Below are 27,083 nucleotides of genomic sequence, written 5' to 3' on the forward strand. Positions count from 1 at the left end.
CCTTGCATATGTATTATTTATTTTAGTTTTGATTCTAAATTTTTATTTTTACTTAAGAGTTCTAACTTTTGGATTTTAATTGTGTTATTAATTTATTATTTTAAATTCTAAAACTAAATTCATTAATTTTTATATTTAGTTTTAAAGTTAAAATTTTCATAGAAAATTTAATTTAAATAATATTTTTTATTTATCCTTAAAAGCATACTTTAAGTTCAAATTTAGAAAATAAAACATAATATAATATTTATCATAAAAATAAATATAATATGATTAAAATAAAATTTTTTAAAGGTTATGCTTTTAGCGGCGTTTTTGCGAGAAGCGCCGCTAAAGGTTAAGGTCTTTAGCGGCATTTGTGGGAAAAGCGCCGCTAAAGGTCATGGTCTTTAACGGCATTGCGGAAAAAGCGCTGCTAAAGGTTATGGTCTTTAGTGGCGTTTGTGGAAGATAGCGTTGCTAAAGGTCTTTGTCTTTAGTGGCGTTTGTAGAAAAAGCGCCGCTAAAGGTCTTTATCTATAGCGGCGTTTGTGGGAAAAGCACCGCTAAAGGTCTTGGTCTTTAGCGGCGTTTGTCATGGTCTTTAGCGGCTTTTTAATACTTTTTGCAACGCTAAAAAGCACCGCTAAAGGCCTAAATAAGCGCCGCTAAAAGCCTGTTTTGGTGTAGTGTAGTCAAAACCTTAAAAAGATGTAAGTAAATAATCAAGATAAATAAGTCAAAATATGCCAACGAATAAAGTAAGTTTCACAATGTTCAGTTGCAACTAGCATTGTATTTAGAACGTACTAAGAAATTTTTTTGTTCGGAAAGTCCAGTAATAAAATAAAATTGAATAAAAATAATCCAATATCTAATTAATTAGGCAGGAAAGAAATATATGATCTAAAAATCATATTAACATTTACATTTTGATAGCATATTGTTTTTCAAATAAAACTTAAAACACGTTTGAGCGGAAAAGAAATTAAGTACTACATAAAATAGTAAGTAGAATCTATATAGGGTCATAATACTTGTACCATTTTATTCTACTTTGTATTTAACGTAGCCGCCATGTATAGGTTTATACAATATTAATGAATCATCAACAAAAATATTTTTAAAATTATTAAAATAATTGCTATACTTTTTAATAGGTGGGTCTTATGATTAAATGAATGAACTTATACAATAATTAACCGAAGTCCCAATTCAGTGATGAAAATTTTCTCAATATATTTATAAAATAACAAATATATTTTAAAAGTATTTTTATCTTTTATACATACAATTTAAAATATATATAATGGGATTTTAAATCCAAAATTTCCATTTTCTTTCCTCAACTTTATCATTTTAATTAAAATTACATTTAATTTTATATCATTTTTTATATTTATCACATAATTTTTCATCCATCATGGTGTGCACTAACCTAGTTATATATAAATAATTTTTTGAACAATCTCATTATAGATTCTAATTGTATCTACTCTTTTTGACACAATACCTAAAACTGTCTATAGCCCCTCCTCAATCTATAAATAGGAAGATGATACGTTTTAGCACACTCAAACTTACGTCCTTCTATATTAACAACAATACGCATAGCAATCAAATTAACACTCAATCCACTCTTTTTTTTAAGTATATATTTTTGAAAAGCTTAAAACTTGTCATAATTCAAGATTTCGAATTCATTTTATTTCCGGTACTTGGAACTATAAAATAAGTAGATGCGATAATTTATACAAAACTGAAAGGAACAAATATTGAAATATAAATTCATATTCATTTCGTCACCGAAATTTTCTTAAAAAGAAAAAGGAGAAGGAAAAGCCAAAAAGACGGAACAACGAACATGTTCCAAATTGAGAATCTACAGTGAGCTATGCATCATCGGGAAATTTGGCAGCGGCAAAGAGGGCAAGAATAGCTGTTGCTATTTAAGAGCCAATCGGTAATACAATTATGGTGATAAACATGGCCACATGAGACTTGCCTAGGAGCAGCTGAAGTACCCTCCGACGACCAGAAACTTTCCACGCAAATGGAGCAACTACCGGTTGCATAATGAACCGTCGGCATGTCGGAAACCAAACGGATGACTGTTTGAAGCGTGGCTTGAAGGTTCTCCGGCATCATCATGGCATCGTCGAGGTCGAAATATTGTTGATCGAAAGGAACAGGAACAGTATTATGGGAAACAACATGGTATTTAGCTGATCCGCTGGTAGCCATTGGGAAAATAGCGAAGGCAATAAGCTTTTTACTGTTTGTGTTTGGAAAAGGTTTGGGAGATAAGTTTGAGAGCATTTTGTGCAGTTCTATGTCTATATATAAAGGAGTGGCCATTCCTTTCCTTTTTTGACTTTTATAACAATATAATTGTTTTCGTGTATATCAATATCAACTTCTGCGAGATTTCGCATTCTCTTGTTAGTTTGGAAGGTGTTTTTTCTTTTGCCTTTTAAGTCTTTTTTTTTAGTTTGAGTTTTATCCTTCCATTGATACATTGAATTTGATTTGGAAAAAAAATCGAATTTCGAGTTAATCAAATCGAATTATTCAAATTATTCAAATTATTCGAATCAGCTTGAGTAAGTAATTCGAGTTTCGAGTTTAAATCGAATTGAATTTTGCAATTCGAATAATTCGAATAATAGATTGGTGTAAATACCCTTTTGGCCCCTATCAAGTTTGAAAATGAACAAATTGGTCTCTCTCTCAACAAAAATTACAAAAAATTAAATTAATTTTCAAAATTAAAATTAATTTTAAAATTTAAAATATTTATAAAAATTCCAAAATTTATATTTTTAAAGATTATAAAATTTTCAAAAGAAAATTCTAGAAAATATATAAAGAAAGTTAAAAAATTATTTTTTCTAGAATAATAATTTTAGGACCTAAATAAGTTAATTAATAATTCACTAAATTTGTATTATTAGTTTACTTTGAAAAAAATTCAAATATATATGGTTTCAATTTTATGTGCTCTAATATGAAATTAATTATCTTGTGACAAAATTTTAATTTGGCATGTTTAATTTTTAACTTAACTCGAACAATTTCACTCAATTCGACTCAACTTGAATTTTATTTTACTCAACTCGATTCGAAAAAAATTCAAATCGAGTTAGGATGATAAAGTAGGACTTGTCAACACAATTAACTCAGATTTTTTTCACTCGATCGATCGAACGCTCACCCATATGCATGGATATATAGTTTTACTATACTGTAAACCCTTTATATAACAGTCACCTACTATAACAACCAAGATATTAGTAGAATCGATTCTTATATTATTATTTTTAATCCTCTATAATAGTTTTTTACTTATAATAGCAACATCCATAATTATGAAATATGTTTTTATTAAATTAGTTCTCTATAATAGCTTATGATCTAATTTTTAAGTAAAACTATAGCTATTTCATATAAGCCTATTAATTATCATTTATTAAATAAAAATACTCTTAATTAAAATGTTATTTCAATAAAATGATTAAATTTCACATGAAGAATTTTATTAATCATATTTTATTAAATGAAAATAATCTTTAATGAGTTGAATTAAAGATATCAATTCAATAAACTATTTAGTTCCCTAATTAAATATTCTATTATGAATTTGGAACATTATAAACCTATAAATTAATTACTTGAATTTAATAACTCATGGTAATTTTATTAATTTAATTTGATAACTCATTGATTAATTGAACTTGTTAGATTTATGAACTTATAATCATGTGAAAGAATGTATAAAATATACATTAAAGCAATAATACATGCACTGCTTTTACGTCTTTTAATTTTGTTGATTTGATTCCCACTTTCTTTCCCTTTTTTAAATATAATTTTCACTTTCTTTATTTGATGGAAATTCACAATATAAATTCTACTGTAAGCTTAGAAGGATTATCTCTCTATAGCAACATGTTGTTATAGGTTTACAATGACCACCTCTCTATAATAGGTAAAATCTTAGTAGATAAATGAGACTATTATAGAGAGGGTTGGCTATATATGATTGTTATGATGGGGGATTTTGTCTATTATATTCTGAATTATCATTTGTGTGTATTTATTTGATTTGATTTTAAACTTAGAGTAAACTATATCCAATGTCACTAAACTATTAGTAAGTTTACATTTTGGCCACTCAACTTTAAAAAATAACAAAATGATAACCGAATTATTCGAAAGTTTTCATTTAAATTATTGGGTTGTTAAAATCGTTGTTGTTTGGCTTTCTCTGTTTGCATTGCCTACACCAATCGAAAAATCACTTTCCTCTTCTCTTCTACAATTTAGGTTTTCTTTTTTATATAAAACAATTTTGAACGTCACAAATTTATAAATCAACATCCAACAACTTTTTTCTTCCACTCGTCAATGGGTATTGATTCACTGTATCGATCGTTAAATTGTCACTTAAAGCTCACTACCCGAACTTTCAAAAAAAACCTTAACAACGCAGTGAAACATTCTAATAATTCAATAACCATTTTATAACTTTTTAAAATTGAATGACTAAAACATAAACTTACTAATAATTTTTTTACCTTAAAAAAGATAAAATAAAATAAATTTATTTGTACTCATTTAGGTACACAGAATTCACAACTGCATTATCTAGATATTTAAAAAAAAAGTATTAAAATCTATGGCACTATAATATTAGAAAAAGTATTGATAGTTCTTTCACAAACAAATTATTGTTTTGTTGGAATATCAGGGCCTTTTTATACAACCTAAAAAAATTAATTAATTAAGAAAGTGACTTGGATAAAAAATTATTTAAGGAAATGATCTGTTTTTTACAGTTAAATTCGGTGTTGCCTGCTCAACTAGTGGCATCACCCACTTTTTCCCTCAATCATCACCCAACCATCATATTAAAAAAAACTGGTGTCACCACTATGTCAGGCGACACCCATATGTATTTTTCAAAATACCCGTGTAAAATATTAGTATTCACGTTGGAGAAAAAAATAAAATATTTTTTTAATGGGTGTCATCAGTCTGTCAAACAACACCGATCAAATTTTTTTTTTTAATTTCATGTTAGTAGAAACTAGTTTGGTGTCATCGTGGTGTCAGATGGCACCGATGGGTGCCAGGGAAAAATTTTTAATGTGTGTCGTTGGTCTGTTAAGCGATACCTCTAATTTTTTTAAGAAATATTTTTTTAATTGCTGCCACCACGCTGTTAGGTGGCATCGTGATTGTCAGGGAATAAAAAAAATTAATGAGTGTCGTCGGTCTGTCAAGTGGCACCTTTGATTTTTTTTAAAATATATATTCTTTTAATTGGTACCGCCACGCAGTCAAGTGACACTAGTGGTTGTCAAGGAAAAAAAAATTTAAATGGAGTCACTGGTCTGTCAAGCGGCACTGTTGATTTTTTTTAAAATTTAATTGGTGCCGCCACATTGCCAGGTAGCACCATCAAAACTATATAACCTCACCCCGGCCAAAAAATTGTATTTCTTGAATGTTTTGTTTTTGTTTAAGTTTTTGGTGTTTGTTTAAGAGAGAAAGGAAAAAACAACACGTCTTAATCTTATAAAGGAAGTTCAAGCCAAGCACAAAATCATAATCATCTAAATGAATTGCCTCGAAATCTTCAATGCCCTTCTACTGATCGATTTGTAGCTCAACTCCTTGTGCTACTCCCGTATTTGGGACCTCTTCGGAGTTTACCATATTGCTCGTCTTATTTGATTTTTCTAACTGAGAGACCAAGTTTTCCTGTGGCTTTCTCTGATATGAACAAGTCTGATGGTCTCATATCAACAAGAGCGCGCTCTTTTTCTGGCCTACGATGCTGATGTCCGTAAACATCAACCCTACCTGCCTGTTATTCCTCTTTGCAAGAATGAGTACCATTGACACAAGCTTTGAAGTCTTACTTTTATCGGGCTCTACTTTCTCTCCCTTACTAATCGTAGATAACTTAGTCGCTCTGGATAGTCCCGCAACCTATGTGGCCCACAACACAAGAAGCACTTCATTGACTTATTCTCACTCTCCTTGGCCTTCTTGGGTTTGAAAACCCTCATGATCGAACCAAGACCCACGGCCTCTTCTTCCAGACCATCATCCCATTTGATAGTCGAAAACGCAAATCTCTTTGGACAGTTCTTTACCATATGCGGATCGTCGTAAATGAAGCATTTTAGCTCACTCCCTTTCTCTTTCGGATTGTTGTTGGTTTTCCACTTCTCGTTTCATGGTTTCCTATTGCCACTATTACCGTTGCCATACTCGCCATGTCCTTCTTTATCTTCCTCATCGTCTTCCCCACCATTGCCCTACTCTTTAAGCTTGGAAGTCTTGAACTTGTCTTTCTTCGAACCAAGCTCAACAAATAAGTCTACCTCGGCCATGGCGACAGTAAGCTTAGTGATACCTTGTCGACGTAAATCTTATTTCGCCCAAGGCTTCAACCCATCTTTCAACTAATTTAATGTTTCTTTCTCACTCAAGTTAGAAAATTGAAGCATAAACTAGCTGAACTCTCAAACCTACTCCCGAATAGTACCTTGTCACGTTAGCTGGCGTAACTTTGCTTGAGCCTCTTCCTTAGCATATTGTGGGTAAAACTACTTCTTCAAATCTCTTTAAAACTCCTCTTAAGTTCCAATAGTCGTCCCACCACATTTCTCATATATGGACCTACGACGCCACCACTACAAAGCAACATTAGTAAAGTAAATTGAAGTAGTGTTTACCTTACTAGAATCATCTTCGATACTCATTGCTGAAAGTATTGCTCCATTACCTAAAGAAAGTTCTCCAATCTCTAGCAGACCTTGTCCCTTTGAACTTTTTCGGTTTGGGAACATACATTACTCGTTGCTTCGGCCTCAAAGCCAACATCTCATTACTCAAAACAACCTTGTAAACTGTGAGCTCCCTCTTAAGCTTCGTGATATCTTCCTTCAAGGCTAACATCATAACCTCGAGGGCATCATCCTTTTCCGTCAACTTGTTCGTAGTGGAACTGAGAGACTCCAACATAAAGCCCCTAAGTTGTTCTCTCATTGAGTCCAACTCATCGGTGCATCCCATGAATTCCTCGAATGTCTCCTTCTTGTTCCCTATGGGCTCCTCGAGATTAACCACTCGTCCTTCCAAAGTTGACAACATGTCCTTCGATTGGCTTACTTTCCTGGCCCTCTTATGAGTCTCTATTGGCTCAATCTGATCGGAAACTTCTTTCGTTATCTCGAACATTGCCTTCGCAACCGTAGCTTTGATACCAACTTTCACGAAGCTAAACCTTTCGTCTCGTAATCCATGCAATATTAGACAATTCCTCCACTTCAAATGTGCCTAAGTTAGCCTAACTCTCGCAAAGTGATAATTTTCACAGATTTTCTTTAAGACACCAAAATATAGCGAAAGCAATCTCAAAGAAAGAAGTTACAAACGAACTAAAGAAAGCCAAAGAAAGAGAGTGCACACCAAGTGTTTGAGTAAATGCTCTCAATTTATTATCTTAGAAAGAATGAAATACAGTGGATGATTACAAATGAGGGGGAGGCTCTCTATTTATAGTTGAGTTCCCCCAAAATCGATGATCTGGATCGAATTACATCGATGGATGAGATCAAAACATATCTACAATTAAGGGATTTATATAATCCCCAAGTTTACAAAATCAAATCTTATCAGATTACAAATATTGTAATATTACTTTCCCTATTTACCAAGGCATCCCTAATTTCCCATAAATGTTTCATTAAGCCACAATGACCTCAAGTAGATGAGCTTCATCACTTGTTCTTCAAATCAGGCTAGTTCAAGTGGGTCAAATGAGCCCTATTTAATATGTAAACCTCTATGGGATGCGCTTGTTGCAATGGTCACGATATTTGAATTGCAATCTGTGACAGTAGAGGCTTCTTACGAATCAATCCTAAGCTTTATCAACGACAGTTGGGGTTCCCGTAAACCTTCGAATTTTAAGATCACCTCATTCATCGACACGCCGCCACTACACTTACCTCTCTATTTTATTTCCTTCCTAATATGCCTCTCTTTCCCTCCCATTTGCTTTAAATTCTTTCCTCTTTACCTTTTCATCTTCCTCTTCTTTATCCGTTGCACTCATCCTCTCTTTCTTCTCCCTAACTTTTAACTTCTCCCTCCCCCTTTTTCTCATCATTACCCCTATTTCTTGATAATCGTTCCTCTTTCTCAAGATCCCTTCCCCCTCTTTTTGTTTTTAGATCATCGCTTTGTTTTCCACCTCCCCATCACTTCCCATGAACCAACGACATTTTAAACACTAGAAAAACTAGCAATCATGGCCACCTTTGAACAAAATTTTCCCTTTTTCCTATCACCCACTCTCCTCCCCTATATTTCACTGTCCCAGCCACTTCTTCACCCACTAAACCCCTATTTTCTTCCTCCACTTCCCCCAAAAGGAAGTAGTCCCATTCGCCATTGTAGCTGATCGGAAAGCTCTACTTCGGAGTCTTCATTGGATAATGATAGCAATATGCAGCACACCCTACAAGTTGAACTTCACATTCATGCTAATGTCGTTGTCAGAAGAGGGCCAATTATTCCTTTTAACAGTCAAGAGTTAGAGATTAACAAATCTCACTAAAGACATTGTCTCAAGTCACATCCATGATTACAGGAACTTTTCTCCCGACCTCCTTCAACGAATAATCAATAGAATTTGGAACCTAAGGGATAGAGTCACAATTTCATCAAGAGATAGTGACTTTTTTTATTTTCCATTTTAGCCTCATCTTTAATCTTTACTTCATCTTAAGAAAAGGACCATGGTCGGTTGAAGGTGCTTTCCTTATGTTAGCAAGATTGTCCCCAAGATCATCCCGTGGAGTGAGTTCTAGTTTTGGCCTAGCAACTTCTAGACTAGTTGCACCTACACTGCCAATGCAACCCATTATACATGACTACATGCAACTTTTGGGTCCCATCTTACATACCCGTGACCAAGCCACCCAAGCTTACAAAGTGACCACATCTTGAGTTGGTCACCATAGATAATCAGTATATTGTGGCCACCAAGTTACAACTAGGCAATTCCTACGGTCAATCCTGTCAAGGAGGATGAGGAGGGTGAGTGATTTTTGTTGCTCGATGATAGTGTTGGAAAAAATCAGTTGAGAAAACAAAACACTTGCATAATGAAATTTTAAAACCAGTACCTATGTTTTTCAAGCTCAAAAATATCTAGTTAATTCTTGGCTTTTAACTAAAATAATCATCTCCTTTATTCTTAAACCTTCGATTACTCAGAGAGTAAGCTTTGATTCCTAAACCAAACACCCTAATACAAAATGAAAACTTTAATTTTCTAAGAAGAAAAGTTAAAATTTTATGAAAAAAAAAACCTAAGCCAAATCTCAAATTCTCCACTTAAAAATTAATTTCGTTTCTTTGACTTAGTCCGTAGTTCAAAAAATTCGTTACTTTCACTTAGCCAATAATCTTTATATAGAAAAAAATCACTAGAATTAAAATGAAAAAAAACCAAAGTAACAATATTTTAATAAAAAACACCATCCTTTTACGATAGCAGTACACATTGGGTTAAAACTAATTGTCTACCTTTTGCACCGAATTTACATGTTTCATAAAGCAATATTTCAGGGTTTTAACTTCTCAACAGTCCGTAACATTTGTATCAAATGACCAACATAACCTTCGAAAAATTAGGCTTGTAGTTTCAGTAAAAATAGGTCATGGATTTTATCTACTTTTCACTAAATCCCAACATTGCCTCGCTGGAATAATGATGGGAACAATAGGATTATAAATTGCAAGTGAAATGGATGTTTGATTCTTATGAATTTGTTTCTACGTGACAAGAATAATTAATGTGTTAAATTTCTATTTATATAACACATCAAATACGATTACACTAAAACATTAATCCGAACGCTATGTAAATATACAGTGTCAAGTCTATCAATTGGTGAACTCAGTTTAGGTTTTAGGTTAGATCATGATGCTAGTCAAGTTGTTTTGTCCAGTCAAAAGCTTCCCAATCACGAACAAAACTGGCAACAGCCTGCTTTTGTTCCTCCACAGATTGATACCTCCGGCGGCGGTACATGTCCTCCTCTGGAAGTTGTAACATACCTCTAATAACATTGAGACCAAGGCTGCTCTTGAACTGGCTTTCATCATCAATTACATGCACAAACCCTTTGTTTAGACCGAATTCAACATGGAAATATGGGAAATTTTTCGGGATTGAACCGCACAATCCCTTCTCACTCGTGTCTATCAGCTTCTTTGCATTGTGCTGGCTCCACTCATCCTCGGCTTCATCAATTGCCTGTGACAAACATCTTTTAGAATCATACAAAGATCACATCTACATTCCAACTATTGCTACTCAGCAGACTAAATCCGAGCCATTTGATTTTGATAAAGATCAAGTTTACATGTCAAGAACAGAAGAAGCTGCTGCTTCCATCTCCGCCACTGGTGTTACCAAAATGTCAATACATAAATTGAAAAGAACCTAACCTTTTTAAAATACACAGGAGCCTGTTTTGCAATTTCCCGTGGCAAAGGAATACATTCAATCAGACAATGGCGACGCTGTTGTGCCAATCCCATCACAGTTTCCAAGAACACCATCTCCTTATCTTGCTTGGCAAACATCATTATTAAGCATTTCTTAAAGTTGCGGATTTCATCCCACACATTATTTTCAATTGTTCTTGTGGCTGGCTCATGCTGTCAAGGCAAAAGAGTTTGCATTTTAAATTAGGACACATCAATCTGTAAAGCGCAAGAAATATTATTTTAGTTCTACATCTCGTATAAAAGAAATTAATGTGTCCAAAATGAGTTCATTTGCTCCTAATTTTTGAAGGCATCTAAGCTACTCTGCTTCATATATCGAAACGTTAATACAAACTAGGTTAGGTACCATGAAAGGAAATGGAAAGACTACTAAGAATATTCAAATCCTTTAAAACAATGAACTATATGCCTGTACTTCAAAAGATCACTCACCAATTTACTGGTCTGATGTAATTAACATTAAGGCGCTAAAGCAAATTATGACACCATAGATAAAAGAGTACCTGCATTGGTAAGATACAGCAGTGACCTGGCACAACAGGCTGCCATTGTGGTAGCATCAAGTATGTGAAATTTGCTATAGCAACAACAAGATGTTTTGGTCTGTTAGGGTTTTCAAAGCAGAAAAGACAGCGCTCTTGCTGAGTCAATATACGCTTAGCCAAATGATTATTTCCAGAGACCCAATTGCTTTCCCCACCCTTCTTCCGTGGTTTTCTGCTTGGACCATCTTCATAGTCATATTCATCATCAGCCTGACCAGATACACTAAATTGTTTATTCTGCATTATTCTTCGAGCTAGATGCTTATCGGTATCATCATCATCCTTCCCTTTCCGAAGCGATGCATCATGAACAACATGTCTAGATAAAATACAAATAATATTATCAGAACAGAATTATTTATAGATGTTAAGGAAAAAAATGAAAAAAGATATTAAAATGTGAGTTGGAATGCTACATTAAGAATAAAACTCTATAAATTATGCTACATTAAGAATAAAACTCTATAAATTATTAAAAAAAGGAACTCAAAAGCGAAAGTAAACACTTTGCAATTTGCTTTAGAATCCCAAATGACAGTCTCATAGAGAGTTATAAGCTTACTACTTTAAGCTCATTTGAAACAGCATTTTTAGAATGGGGAATACCAAAGAAATATAAAGTTGAAAAGTTACCTGCTGTTGTTGTCAACATTCTGCTGCTTACTGGCATGATCTCCAGTGTTCTGCTTAGCCTTCATGCTCTCAACTTCCAGCTAATAAGGAAAAAAATAACAAAACCAATTAAATTAAACCAACTGAAGACAAAATTAAGCCCTATGTTGACAGATAGGAGAAAAAAGCAATATTCTTTAGATCAAGTTATTCAATGCATAAGGCACATATGCAAACAACTAAAATTTATGTTCTAGTTCTGAAAAGTTAAACAGGGTTCTAATACCTAGACAAAAAAAATGAACCCCCCATATTTTCTAGATCCAGGAAATATTTGACTGTTATAATCTCAAAATGAGAGGATCTGCATACGTTTATCTTTCTATCTATGGAATAACAAAACTTTAGCATAGGAAACTAAGAATGAGATTGAGAAACTCCCTAATCAAATCAATGTACTGTATCAAAGCAAAAGGTTGTCTTACCAGAAGTTTCTCAGCCTCATCATGCTTTCCTTTCAACCGAAGCTGCAAAGCCTTAGCTGCCAATTGGTTTATGCTCAAAGTCTCCTTTGGCATTGTAGCAGCTTCACTAGGTTTATTCGTCTCTGATGCTACAACTTTTGAGTTCATATTTCCATCATGATCTGTATGTGAACCAGATGCGATAGTATCATTTCCCTGCTTACGAAGAAATTCTTGCATGAAGTTTCCATCATCGGTAAACTTATTTGCAGTCGATATAGCACCAGCATTTTTAGCAGGAATATTTTGGTTTTTTCGTTTTCCCCAGGATAATGAATCGCGGACTTTTGGGGTCTTCATGTCAGAATGTCGAAGAGATACATCCCGCAAATAATCTCGAGTAGTGTTCTGGCAACCAAAACCATAGAAAGGATTAGAACATCTGTGGTTCCTGGACTACTAGAGTGCAACCACTATGTACTATTTTTCATTTAAACTAACAAATTATGAAATCCATATAAGTGTCATTGCAAGTACCCTTTCAGAATTTCTTTCTGACTTTCTTTCCCTTTGATTGTCTGCAACATTTTGTTTCTCATTATCTGGGCCTTGCTTTCTATTTCTTATGGCATGCAGATGGGCTCGAGGTGCAGCAGCTCTACGAGATGCTCCATATGCAGCCAGTATATCAAGAGAACCCCAACGTTCTAGAACAACCTGTATGGTTTCAACAGTAAAGGCTAATGGAATCACACTTTAAACTGTTAAAAAAAAAAAAAAAAAGCAACATGGCACCCTTCCTGATATACAATTTTTCCTGAACAAAAAATTACCTCCTCAATACTTCGTCCTTCTCGAGAAGCTTGCTCTTCTGCACGCTTCAAAGCTTTAAGTCTCCAACTAGCACCTCCATCCCCTACAAACGAAGAAGATAAAAGCCTGTCTACACCAGCTCTCTTTTCTTCTGCTTCCTCTGGATAACCAGTTCCATTATCTTTCAGATATGGATTCAACTCTCTAGGATGCATCGTCTTTATCTGGTAACAATATATGTACTATTATCAATTCATGCACTAACAAAATATAAAGGCAGAAAGTAAAGAATGCATGCTCCATACAACCAAGAACCACAAATGCAAGCTTGTTTAGAACTCTCCAAAGTAAACATAACTAAAGCAGTCTAAGAAATAAAAAGAGAAAGAAGCTTATCAAATCCTCGTTAGAAAAGTTTGATTTTTTTCTGAACAACAAAGAGAACCGTAAAGCAGACAAGATATTTTTTGCTTTAAAATATAAATATCTCCATCAGCAAGCATTTATGTTTGTATTATGCCAGAATCAAAGAAAATAAAAGGTAAAAAATCAGCTAGAATTAATAGCTCAAGTGCCATACCTCCTCAGTAGGAGGTTCCTCAAGTTGTTCAACAGCAGCAGGTTCTAAATGTTTCTTATCAGTCTTAAATGCAGGTCTGAGCATCCATTCCAGTCCAATTTCTTTCCTCTCAATCTCCTTCTCTTTCAAAGGAGATTCTCTACCATCATCTGCAAACCAACAACAATAATAACTGATCAATGTCTAAAATGAACCAATCATCAATAATTCAGAACAAAAAATTCTCTTCTCTTACTCCTTTTCTTTCCAACTCCTGAATTACGTCTTCGATCCTCATCCACATCTTCAGACGAATAATCCACTGATGACGATGAATAACGTTTCTTTTTACTTCTGGATCGTTTCTTATTCCTCTTACCCTTTCTCCTATCTGAATGCCTCCCTTTATCTGTATCGGAACTCCCTTCGCTCTCACTTTCGCTTGAATACTCCTCTGATGAATACCACTTCTTATTTCGTCTAGATCCTTTTTCTATTCTCTCAATATCATCATCCGAAGAACCACAATACCCAGAACTTTTCCTTTTTCTTTTATTCTTTTCCATTTTACTAGTGTATCTTTTCTTCTGCCTATCTGAGTTCTCATTTTCTTCCTGGTACAAAAAAAAAAAAATCTAACTGAGGAAACTTTACTGACAAAAAGAAAGAAATGTGAAATTGATGAATTATACCTTATCAATCTCATCACGAGGTATAACCTTCACCCCAGAAAGCATATTCTACAGAATTCAGCGACTTCAAATTAAAATTAATTACGAAAGCGATAAGCTTCTATAATATAAAGTAGATAGAGATGTGAAATAAATAAAGAAAAATCAAGCAGACTCACCGTTCCAAAGAGGACGAAGAGGGCTGTGGACCGGCGGTGGTTAGGGTTTGGAAAGGGAGGTTGCGACGGTTAATTTGAAGCTTGGGCTTGTATTTTGAGAGGTTTTCTTCTATCGAAGGGAAGATACTGGGTGGGTCTGGGATTTTAACCACGTGGGTAATTAGACTAAACTCTACGATCTTAAGAAGAAATTATTATAGGAAAATTTCTTATATAAGTCCTTCCTATATACTATTACATTGGATATGGATCCAATTAAAAATAAATTATTATAGGAAAATTTTCTTATATACGTCCTTCTTATATAATATGGACCCAATTAATAAAACTAGATTAAGATATATTCACGATTTAAGTGAATATATTATATGATTTAATGTTGCGAAACAAAATTATTAAGATTAAACAATCAAATGCATATATACAATGTTAGAAAATCTTGGTATTTAGATATAATATATAGGTAAGTATAAAACATTATTGTTGAAATAGTGAACAAAATATGTTAAATTGTAGGCAAATAGTTTTTTTATATATAGAAAAGTAGCTTAGAATAAACCAAACTAAAATAAAAGAAGGCATTTGATTAATAAATGTATTAGTAGAAACAAAATGCCTATACGTATACATTCGATTAATAAAATATAAAATATAAAATTTAAATACATGATTTAATAAATTTGTCAAATATTTTAAATAAATGACTAGTTTATTATTAATAAATAGTATCGTTTATCTACTCAATTAAGCCAAATCACGTGCATCTGAAAATAGACCAACAAATAGAAACAACTAAGAGAAGAAAAAAAAAACAATACTCATCCTCGTATAGAAAAAAGGGGAAAAAACAAATATCAATTTATCTCCCCCTCTCTTCAGCCAGTTTGTTGGAACTCTCGGCTCCCAGTAAATTTCCTCCTTATCCATCTCAAAATTCAGCTTTACTTTAGCCAAAACAATCTCACCCAAAGTATCAACGAATCAATCTCAGCTAACTCTACCAATCGATATTTTAAAATAAGAATTTTCCTACCCTTGTTAAGCCTCAAATTCTTGCTCCATTGAATAAGTCTCTTCCCTAAAGCAACTAACTTGTTAGGAATATTACCAACACTACTCTCCCAAAGAGCTCGTACCTTAGCTTCGAAGCCTTCCTTCAATTTCTAGTTTGCATTGAACCGAAAAGTTTGACCCTCATTTTGGAACCTAGCAAAAGACTCAATTTGATTTGTGTTAATCACTAAGGGACAGTGATCAAAATAGCTATGAGGCAAGTGCTAAATCTTGTGATTTGTGAACCGAGAAACCCATCCTATAGAAGCTATTCCACGATCTAACCGCTCTCAAATGAGTGTTTCCTGAGATCTGTCACACTCCCAAGTTAACCAGTGCCCATCATAACCCAAATCCATGAGCTCATAGCTTTCCAAAGTAGAATGAAAACCCTCCATCTAACTAACTGAATGAAGATGTGCACCTTGCTTTTCTGGAGCATACAAAATTTCATTAAAATCTCCCACCACAAGCCATGTGATTCCATCAAGATCATACAAACTACGCAAGAGGTTCCAAGATTCTTATCGACGACTTTCTTCAAGGGCTTCATAAAATGTCGTGAATCTCCAAGCACTTCCACCTTCAATGATCTCAACGTCAATATGGAAATATGGGATTAAGAGAAATTTGTTAAACTAACATTACATCCTTCTTTTCACCAAACCGACAACCCTCTATTAGCACCAATTGAACTAACATGAACTCTACTACATCCTTCTCAACAGTTGCCAGATAATGTGAATTACTCGTAAGTTCCCCAGCCTAAAAATATTCCAACTTAAAAGTTTCATTGGGACCGGTTGGCCTGCTTTCCCAAACTTGCTGATCAAGTTGCAATACGAGCCACAACTTGACTCTGAGTTACCTCAACAACATCGTGAACTTCAACATTCATATTTGGACCCAAAATATGTTGGAAAAAATTTGGTTTGAAAATGGTTTTCTTACAAAGGAGAAAATAAAAATTTTGAAAACCAAGCCAATTTCTGATATTTATAGCAATAAACCATTTACCTAAATCGCACTTGTATTTTCAACTAGAAGGATCCTTGTCAGTCATGGCTTTCAACTGAACGACCTTCTCCACTATTCTCGTACCACAAACTATTTTGAGTGTGGGCTCGAAATGTAACACCCTATATTCGACCTAATTGTTGGATTTGGATACCAAGTGTCACAATTACTTACAAACTTAGACGATACCAAGTTATACGCTTGTTTTTCTTACCATTCAACTTTATTCAATACCTTGGATGACATCAAGTTTCAAATTTTAAACTTCCAGCATGTTCCATATCATACTAATACTAAGATCTTACAATCATCCTACCTTATTAATCATGAATAATTATTTATAATAACTTGAAACTTAATACTTTATTAGAAATATACTCAATTACTCCCCGAGGCGTGGCCTCTAAGGGTGCCCCTCTATATACATGAAACAACTACCACGCCCCTTACACAATTCTGGTGGTGTCTGGCTTGGTCCCTTCCCATAACGACTCCGACAATCTTTGCTCCTGCATACAATGCGATACAATCATAAGTTCAAATGAACTTAGTGAAATTTTATACAGTACTCATAAAATGCTCTATATATATTTTCGGGAATAAAAATAAAAGCATAAATTTTAAAACTCCCTGAATATCTTAGAAAGTTCCGTCGATTTTCTAACGTGGTCTCTACTTGAGGTTCTCTGGGCTAACCATTGGCAGGCATATCCATTGATTTAGTCATAAGCGTGCGCTTCCAAATAACAATTTCTTTTGGGTCCTGACCCTGACCCGCTTCATCTCAGACTCTCATTTTACCTTTCTCGGTGTGACTCATTGAAGATAACCATATACACGTTTATACGGATCAGTGACTACTATTGGCGAATTAGTAGATATCTCACTACAACTGTAGATTCTTACCTTAATCCACTTATTCCATACTGAACTCATCATATGTTTACCACATTACCCCAACGATGATCTTCTTTTGACTTAGCCTTTGCCCAGACCCTTCCTTAAAGAAGACCCAATCTAACATCCTCTTTTGCGATCCTGAATATAAGGTTAAGCTTATTGATAAACACCCATCTTTCCTTGTGGACTCATACTTGCAAGGTAGTCCCATAGGAATTTTCCACTTTAGACCATTTCACTAAGATGCTCCAATTAATAGATAGTTTTCTTTTTGACTATCTCTTATTTAGATCGCCCCATTGCGAACTTCCTCATTTGATAGTCCCTGTAGACTTTCCTACGCTATATGGTCCTAGCGAACTTCTGCTTCTTCCATTATTTCCTAGCAGACTTTCCACCTAAGTTAGTCATGGAAGACTTCTCTTTTATTTATAGCGACCCTTTTTTTTTCCAATGATTACTTGGAATTAAAAAAACTGCATAATCATCTTGCCTTGTCATAGCCAATATTGGTTTACTTGTCAAACTCTAGCGGACATTAATGTCGGATACTTATTTACTAATACCTTGAAGGAAATACCATTTCCTTACACGTATGTTACATTTAAGATGTTTTTACATGTTTCTCTTACCTTTACATTTGGCGGATCCTTTTACTATCATATTTCCCCGTGTTCCCAGAAGCGCCACAATCATCCTATCAGACTGCTCTCAGTGCGAGTCGTACAATGATTTCCCTTTTTATACCTTGACAGGTTTCCCTGTTCACTGTCCTAGTGGACACCATTTTCTCCATACGATGTACCTGCTCACCATTGGATTATGCCATGGCTAACCATGGACTTTTGATTCTAAAGAATCAGTAAACCCCTTTCAAGGTGTCGCCCCGTAAGACCTGTATATTGTTTACATGGTGTTGCCCTAAATGACTTATATACCATTTACACGATGTCACCCTGAAGGACTTATATATCATTTACACGGTGTTGCCTTGAAAGACCAGTAGATAACCGTTCTACGATGCTGCCAAACTCCCTTATATCCCATTTTAATCCGTCCATTCCTCCATTATGCCAATTTTCTATCTTCACCATCCCATCAAAGTAGCTCCTTTCGAACTCTGTATTTTATAAACATACATTTCACGTAAGGCATTGTACTTATCACTATAACATACAATATGCCATATATCAATACGTCAATACACAAACCACATTTGGCATCCAGAAAACACACTTGCAAACATCCATATATTTTTACAACTTCATACATGTATGGCATACTCATTCACTGTGATTATACACAACCATGGAATTTAGATTGAACTCATAGCAGACTCACGATCAGAACATTCTAAAACATCAACAACAAACATCTAAGTGGAGTACAAAAACTAACCTTAAATCCTTTATCCTCGCCAACTTAGCTTGCCTAAATGTCAGAGTCTCTTTCGTTCTGGAAACTAAGCATGACAACCATATATATTGATTAAGCTGAAGGTATTCAAACTTTAAAAACCTAGAATCCATTACTATATAGAAACTTTTCAGGAGTCCTTATTTCTTTCATCCTTTGGTTCATCAGTATAGAGAGACTTGGAAGCTTACCAACTTACTGGATTCTCTATTTTCCAGTCCTAAGTCTCATATTCCCTCCCATGCAGAGCTTTCATTAACTTTTTCTTCTTCAGAGCAACTGAAGAAGATGATTCAGATGACAAGAAAATTATAAATAGAATGGAGAAGAATTCTTTTGCAGAAATATCCCTTCTCTCACATATATATACCCTTATTTTGCATGATCTTCGTAGTCTAAGATAATCATCCATCGCTAATAATTCTATCTCCTACTTAGGAACCAATAAGTTCTCACTTAACCGAAGCAGAATTGAATCTCAACTAATTACCAATTAGCCCAAAATTTTCCAAGTTTCCTAGTAGAGCTCGCCAACTTACTATTTTATTCAATTAACTTTCAGTTGTCCTTTAACTTCGGAACTTTTCTAAAAACCAAGAGTGACACAAACGATTCGAATCAAACAAAAAACTAGAAATAGTTTTATTTTCTTTTAGTTTGAAAACGAAAATCTCTTCTCAATAGAAATCGACAAAAATAAATTTAATACTTGAGAATGAACTCTCAGTATCTTCAGGTAGAGTAATAATATCTTAAAGTTATGTATTTTTCCCTACCGATGTCATCTATTTACAGGGAGAAAAAGTAAAACTCTTGTTAAATTATAGAAGTTTATTTTAACTAAAAAAAAGAACTCCTAGCCTAACTAGAAGTATATAAGGCAATAACCCTAGTTAATAATACTAGGGCTTGTCATCCCTCCCTTTAACAAAAAGGGCTTTTGGGCCTCTCTCATATCGGGTCTAGTTACAAGTACTTATTGGAATTTTAATCTAATACTTTATAATAAAATCCAACCTAATATTTGTTTTTCTATTTCACAAAATAAACATCTCAATTAAATTTCCAATTAAACAATCTTCTCAACTAAATTCTAATTTCATTAAAATCATGACGACTTTACCTTAAAAGAATCTATGAGAAAATATATTTAATATTTCTATATTCAACGAGTTTACTATGACCAAATGATTTATTTATCTTTTGAACTTCATTTAATTTGCAAAACAAAAACTCATTTTCAGGTTATTTTCATTTTCAATTTGGAGAAAACCACATTCATTTCCAAAATTTTCATTTCTCTATTTTCATTTTCATTTTGGAGAAAACCACATTTATTTCCAAATATTTCTCATTTCTCTATTTTCACCATTTTTATCCATTTCTATTCATTTGATTTAACATGCAATTTATTTTTGGTTTCGACAAGCTAGTGGAGGGACAAATTGGACATATGCAATTGAGGCTTAAATGATTTATAATTAAGTTCCAGCTTTTTGCTTATTAATTATAAATTTATTTAGTGACGAAGTCATTCCACTATAGTATCGTGACTGAGCTCTCCCTAACAATATACCATTACGAAAGTAACTTGATCAGTGCTTGTCTAATAACCTTATCATAAGTGTGTTACCCTCATAAGATATCATTAATCTCTTTGGGATAATATTCGTTCTCCCAATATGATTCTATTTCATCCATGGTAACCATTACATCTTCTTTCATGAAAAGTCAATTACTATCAAATAGTAATCAAGTCATTCATCATAAAGATGAACAACTCATGACCACGTTTACTTTTCATCAACCATGTAATGCCAATGAGAGGATATCGTTTACCCATGTCTCGAGCTATGAATTTTGTTGTGAAAGACACTACATATTGCAGAAGTCATACACCCAACGCACCATCTTTCAGCTCATTATCTATTCAATCTCAGACTTTTACATAAATCAAAGTGTACGAGTTAGGCATACAAATTCCGCCATCCACTTAGGATTTAGGTATGCCACATTATGAACATTACAAGTGAATAAATTCATAAACAGACTCAAGATCTATTCTTCTTGGTTCTAGTTCGATGTATTGTCAGTCCAGTTAGTCAAATCTATGTCTCTATCTTTTGGGAGACATCTGCTCCGATGCTTTAAAACAAAGCATCTCCCCAATTGGATTTGATAAATGACATATTAGTCTTTTAATCGGTTTGCTCATTTCCAATTAGACTAAGGACATGTTTAAGTTCATCTACTAATACAAGTTATCTTTCCATATTACGATCTGACCACGTAATACCATTTAGTATTAGTTTAGACATTAGACAACCAGTGAGCAAATATTTGCTTCTATTTTTCTTTTCATGCAAAAACCACATGAGAGAAATTATACAAATTATATGAATGTAATCCATGAATTGTTTTATTAACCAATCTGTTCAGAAAAATTACGAGTTTACAAACAAATATACTACATTCATGGCACCAAATCCAACAGAATAGTCTTAGGTTATTTCTTTCCATCCACAAGCTCATTGGAATAACTTCACAACACATTTCACCCACATTAAATAAAGAATTTTCCCTTTTATGATCACATCCCATGTCACACCTTGGTTTGACGAATTGGATCTGTTTGGGAGACTACACCGGTGAAGACCACCTAAGTTGCGAGACTTAAATTAGATTAGGTTGGTTACTTCGAAGCGGAGTACTTCCAAGAACTTCGCCAATATTGCGGAGTACCATTCCGAATGTTAGTGAGAATATAGTTAGAGCGACGATCTTATTAGGTAAAATTTTTCGCTAATAAGATTGCCACCCGTGTTTTAATATCGTTACTTAAGTAAATACAATGGCTTATAGGGTACGTTTAGTTCACTTGGCATCCTAGTGAAGGCAACGTGTTACTAATTAGGGCACTTGTAGAGCCTCGTAGGATGTGATTAATTAATGGAAGCATGCGAGAACAAGTAATGATTAGAGATAATCTTGATTGAGATTTGGACGTAAATTACCTATAAATAGGATATCGTGATAGTGGAGAGAAGATTTCTAATTCATCTTCTCCACTAGACTTGGTTATCATCGAAGAAACCAGGATAGTTCTTGTTTGCTAACAAGGGTGTTAATTGTGAAAGCTTAGGAGAGCTTCTAAGCTAGTTATTTGCTGGTAAATTCTTAAAATTTCCTTTAAGCTTTACCAAATAAATAGAAACTAACTTAAGAAAGATCGGTAGGCTTTCTTTGAATACTGGGTAGGAAAGAAATTTCTATCCAGAAAATGTCTGCATGTCTATAGATTCTTATTGTATCATAAGTTTTTGGTTATTTTTTTATGATTAAAGAAGTTGTTTTATTGCTTTAGCTAAGGAAATGGGAAAAGGTTCTAGTACTAAAGGGAAAGAATCAATAGAGTAGATAAAGCTCTGAGTAAAATATTTCGGTGAGTTCCATTGTACCTTGTGTTTGGTATCTGGGTTAATTCGTTTACTTCTAAACCCTGTATAACCAGGTAAGTGGCCTGTCATTTGTCTCTGATGTTCATGTTTGAGGAGGCTTGTCCAAGGGTCAGTGCATGTGAGCTATCGTAATTCGATGTAGCAGATTAAACTAGTTTCACATTTAAGGGGCTTGAATACAAGCATTTTTGTTATGTTTTAATTAATTTTTCATAGTTTTATTTACATTCAATAAAATGTGCAAATTGAGTCTTTTATTGACTTTAGTGGCAGAATAAGGCCTAAAAGTGAGCTAATGCACTTTTTGAGTGTGCAGAAGACCATTAGAAGGTGCACTAAATGGATATTGGTTGCTATGTCGCGATACCGTTGACTCAATTTCACAACATAGGGAGCAGAATAGAGAAAACTCAATATTGCCTTTGATGTCGCGACACAAACTGAAGGTGTTGCGACATACCCCTAAAGATAGCTGTAGAGGAGTATATTGATTGCTATGTCGCGACACAGGTCTTTCTGAATCGTGAAATCGACTCTGTTACTGAAAAAACACACAAAGCAGGGACATTTTGGTCTGCAGAGTCAAACTTTAAGCTGGGTAACGTAAACTAACCTAGGGGTAAGGATGGCCACCACCTAAAAGCTATAAATAGGCTCATTTGTCACCAGTTATGGACATTATTCATTTAGCTTAGATTCTCTCTTGTAAATTTAGTTTAGCTTTCTTTCTTTCTTTCTTAGGGTTTTAGATTTATTTTAATTGTTATTGTTGATTTTAAGATATCTGAATTGTGGAAGCATTCAAACTCTATGGATTCGTGCTTAATTTCAATACAATCAAGCTCTTTCATTTACTCTATCTTGTCAATTTAATTAGTGATAAGTGATAAAAGTAAGAAATTTTAATTCCAAACCGTGTTGATTTCATGACTCGCATCCCAAACACACGGAAAAGCATAATTTTTAATCTTTCTAGGCATTCTAAAGTCTATAAATACCAAATAGAAGATGAGCCATAAAAGAATATTGAAGAAAACAACTCGAAGAACACCATTGGAGCCCACTCTAAAGCATATTTCCATCAAGATTGAAGACCTCCTTTTAATTTCTTTTGAAGTTTTTATGAGTTCCTTTATTTCCTGTGGTTATTCTGTCTTTAAGATTTTTTTTATTCACAATAATGAACTCTATGATGAATTCTATTATTTGATTTACGTTTTACGCGATAAATATTTTATTCTTGTTCTCAGGTATATGTGCTTATCTCTTGTTTTAATATTTCCAAGATATTAATTCATGTTTAATGTGCTTAAATTAGATGAGGAAAAGTCCCTGTTTAATAGTAGATCTAGCATAATTGAGTGGAAATGCATGCAATTCTAAAAATAGGACGACATAAATCTACCGGATTAGAGTCAAATCTAATAAAAGAATCTATAGATCGAGTTAATGCGATAATAGGGGTTTTAATTAGAAATAAATTTCAATTAATCAACCTAGAGTTAGTTGCTCTTACTCTCGAAAGAGATATTAGCATAATTTAGGGATTTCTATGGATTAAGATACCAAGTGAATAATTCATTTAATTCAAATTCATAATGATAGATGGAGTCTAGGTAGATTCTTTCCTGGGTATTGTTTCTCTCATTGTTTATTATTCAATTATTTTCCGATTTATTCTATGTTGAGTTCTTTAGTTAAATTAATTTAGTAAATTTAGTTTAAACTAATCACTCCAATTTGTCACTAAATAATAGGAAAATGGTAATTACTAGTACTTTTAGTCCTCGTGATATGATATCTTTACTTACCTTAGCTATACTATTTATCGATAGGTGCACTTGTCTTTGTCGTATTTTTAGTTAGTTTTGGGATCCATCAATTAGCATGCTTTCTCTTTACATTGATTTTATATTGTCTATGGAATTCATGAGGAACTAATCTCTCTATGAGGGATTAGTGAGTGGAGGTATGATCTGTTAACTATTTTGTAGGGTTACTCAATGAATCAACTATTTAGAAGAGGAAGAACGTGAAATAAACCTAGGCCTGATAACCCCGGGAAGTTATCAATGTGGGTATTAACCCAAAATTGGTATTGTCCATCCGTGAAGACCTTAACCCCAATCCTATCTGAACTGTAAGGTCGAAAGATAAGTAGTTCTTGCTAACTCGTTATGTTAGTGGAAGATCAAAAGATCCTTCTAGGGTAGCGACTAGTTGATTGATGAGGAACCCGAAATGACAGTTGATGGAGATTACCGAAGTGAGCTAATCACCTATCAGATTTGTTTTATTCTCCCTTTTTAATCTCTTGAATTTTATCTTTTTATGTCACTCGCCTCTCTAGGGTACGATCCTCAGAGTACTCACCTACTTCGTTGTAAAACTATATTACAACTTGACCCGTATACTTGCACGATACTTCTATTCACCCCTTCATTCAGTTAAAAATTTTATAATACTATCCATATCTATGTCTCTAAAATATTCTAAGTCAGTTTCATAGATGAAATCATTTTCATAATATGGAGTATTATAAAATTCACAAATTATTCGAAGGGTTACTCTCACCTCTTTCCCTCACACAAGTATTGTATTCCATATATGTCTTTTGGTATTTCTAAACTCATGGTCCTGTAAAGATGTGTAGAATTCTTGAACAACAAGGACCACGACATTATCCTTTGGGATCGTCCAAAAACTCTCTCATCGATGATATCTGACCAAAGGCCAAATTTCTTTAATAAAATCATTGATGGATCAATTCCCCTCTCTTAAATAGATGTTTTTCCTTAAAGTTTTTTAAAATTCTTTTCAACATTCCTATTCAAAAAAAGTAGAGGGATTTTGAACAATCGATGGCTCTGTTTTCATTGTTCGCTTAACTTTTCTAGGAGGCATAATGTTTCTATTCTAACAAATTACTAAATAAATAATTCAATGGAACAATAAAAAGTTTGAGTTTAGGAACCCTTAACCTTGAATGTATAGTTGAAATTCGTTTGAATTCATTATTTGCCCGTGATGTCCCCGTTCCTTGTTGCACCAAGTTTGTGAAAGAAAATTTAGGAAATTGGGGGTTTAAGGTTTAGGAGATGCTGATAGATTTGAGAGAGTTTGATGGGGTATGGGCTTAAGGACTATTTTAATTAGGAGTAAAAAAGAATTTGAGTTTTAAAATATGGTTTTAAAGGTTTTGAAATTGGGAAAAATTAGTGTTTAAGCTGTCGAGTTGTGCAATGGGTCGGGTCAACCCTGTAGAAAATTATAACGATGTCGCGACACAGGGGTTCCGTGTCGCGACACATCCTCTAGTTTAGAGATTCTTAGAGACTTTCTGCTACGTCACAGCAACAACTCTGTTTCGGCCTAAAACTCCATCTTAAGGATGTTTCGATCTAAGGATAAACCTACATTAAATAAAAGTTAAAATCTAGACTATGTGGTTAGTTAAGTATACAATAATTTATAAATATCATGTAGCAATTCCCAAATTTTAAGTTAAACTGCCAGTTTTATCTAGCAATATTGTCAATTCCCTCGTGGATGATTTTTTTATTCTATCAATATTGGTCCACCGCCCGTTTTGCCATTCTGCCCTTACTCATTTGTCCCATTCCTTAAACCTATTTATTCTTTTTGTTTTCATAAAAGGAAACATTTCCCTTGATTTGAGAATGTTAGAAATAGGTAAGTTTTTGCAATGCTCCCCTAATTTCCTCCTACTTTCCTCGTTCGGTTGATAGCCACATTTGAAGGTTTCAGTCTCACCATTAATTTTCATTGTTAACTTCTCTAAATTAATGGTGGATCTAGAAGTGGCCAGGAAAGGTCTTCTTAGTAAGATTGGTATCTCACGATCTTCCTCAAAGTCAAGTACTACAAAATCCACAAGAATAATAAAGCTTCGCGCCTTGACTAACGCATCTTCTAGTACCCCTTTCGAGTGTACTAAAGATCTGTTAGCCAATTGTAATGTTATTTGAGTTGCTTTAAGATTCTCTAACCCGAGTTGTTCAGAAATTGATAAGGGCATTAAATTAATACTAGCTCCTAAATCGTATAGAGCTCTATTAAAGTGAATACTTCCTATTTCTATGGGAATGGTAAAACTGCCTAGGTCTTTCACTTTCCGTGGTACTTGTCTGGAAATAATTACACTATATGAAGTACTTAAATTAACTTGTTCTCCTACCTTGATTTTCTTACGCCTTGCCACCATATCCTTTAAAAACTTGGCATATTGGAACCTTCTCAATTAACTCGATCAATGGTAGGTTGACATTTAAGGCTTTAAAAAATTCAAAAAACTTAACAAATTCATCCTCGTCCTACTTTTCTCTTTCTTCTAATCTTGATAGAAATGGGACTTTTGTGATTTTGGCATTTTTAGGTGTCTTGTTTTCCATCTTAGTCGCTAGTGCATTCTCCTCATTTGCTTCAGGTTCGTCTTCCATTTCTAAGGTGTCTTGAGGTTCATCAATATTATCCCAAGTTACCTCTAGGATAGGTACCCAAGGGAGGCGAGTACTAAATCAATTTTAACCTAAACAATTAAAAATCAAATGAACACTCTTTAATTAATTATAGTACGAGAGTAAAACAATAAGTATTTTTAGGGTTTGTAAACTAATAAAGTAAAATCACATAAAAGAATTAAAATTGCAAGAGATAAAGAGAAATAAAGTGAATCAAATCTGAATATGGGTGATCAGCTCACTTGGCAATCCCAATTAACTGTCGTCTCGAGTTCCTCGTCAACCAACTAGTCACTACCCTAGCAGGATCTTCTGATATTCCCCTAGCATAATG

At 33.9% G+C, this 27,083-nt stretch overlaps 1 protein-coding gene across 2 annotated transcripts; it reads right to left on the reverse strand.

The window, feature by feature from the left end:
• Positions 1 to 9,857: 9,857 nt before the first annotated feature.
• LOC105773532 (uncharacterized) lies at positions 9,858 to 14,588 on the reverse strand. Of its 2 annotated transcripts, none has more exons than XM_012595514.2 (11): positions 14,425 to 14,588; positions 14,267 to 14,314; positions 13,831 to 14,188; positions 13,596 to 13,744; positions 13,036 to 13,239; positions 12,740 to 12,919; positions 12,224 to 12,610; positions 11,760 to 11,839; positions 11,085 to 11,445; positions 10,519 to 10,731; positions 9,858 to 10,324 (listed from the first exon to the last, which is right to left on the reverse strand). In XM_012595514.2, the coding sequence occupies exons 2-11, from the start codon at positions 14,309 to 14,311 to the stop codon at positions 9,995 to 9,997; spliced, it is 2,307 nt and encodes a 768-aa protein (XP_012450968.1). In that variant the 5' UTR covers positions 14,312 to 14,314; positions 14,425 to 14,588; the 3' UTR covers positions 9,858 to 9,994. The 2 variants fall into 2 exon arrangements, with proteins under 2 accessions (XP_012450968.1, XP_012450969.1); XM_012595515.2 differs by having other exon boundaries at positions 14,267 to 14,330; positions 14,425 to 14,576.
• Positions 14,589 to 27,083: the final 12,495 nt, after the last annotated feature.

The sequence above is a fragment of the Gossypium raimondii genome, chromosome 6 (assembly GCF_025698545.1).
Source record: "Gossypium raimondii isolate GPD5lz chromosome 6, ASM2569854v1, whole genome shotgun sequence".
Classification (NCBI taxonomy): domain Eukaryota; kingdom Viridiplantae; phylum Streptophyta; class Magnoliopsida; order Malvales; family Malvaceae; genus Gossypium; species Gossypium raimondii.

What these genes read in the sequence shown, in the direction of transcription:
- LOC105773532 (XM_012595514.2), bottom strand. Translation starts at nt 14,311, where the DNA reads ATGCTTTCTGGGGTGAAGGTTATACCTCGTGATGAGATTGATAAG. An exon ending in ATGAGGCTGAGAAACTTCTG is followed by an intron (nt 11,840 to 12,223) that starts GTAAGACAACCT and finishes TTTCCTTATTAG; the next exon opens with CTGGAAGTTGAGAGCATGAA. An exon ending in GCTGTATCTTACCAATGCAG is followed by an intron (nt 10,732 to 11,084) that starts GTACTCTTTTAT and finishes TTGCCTTGACAG; the next exon opens with CATGAGCCAGCCACAAGAAC.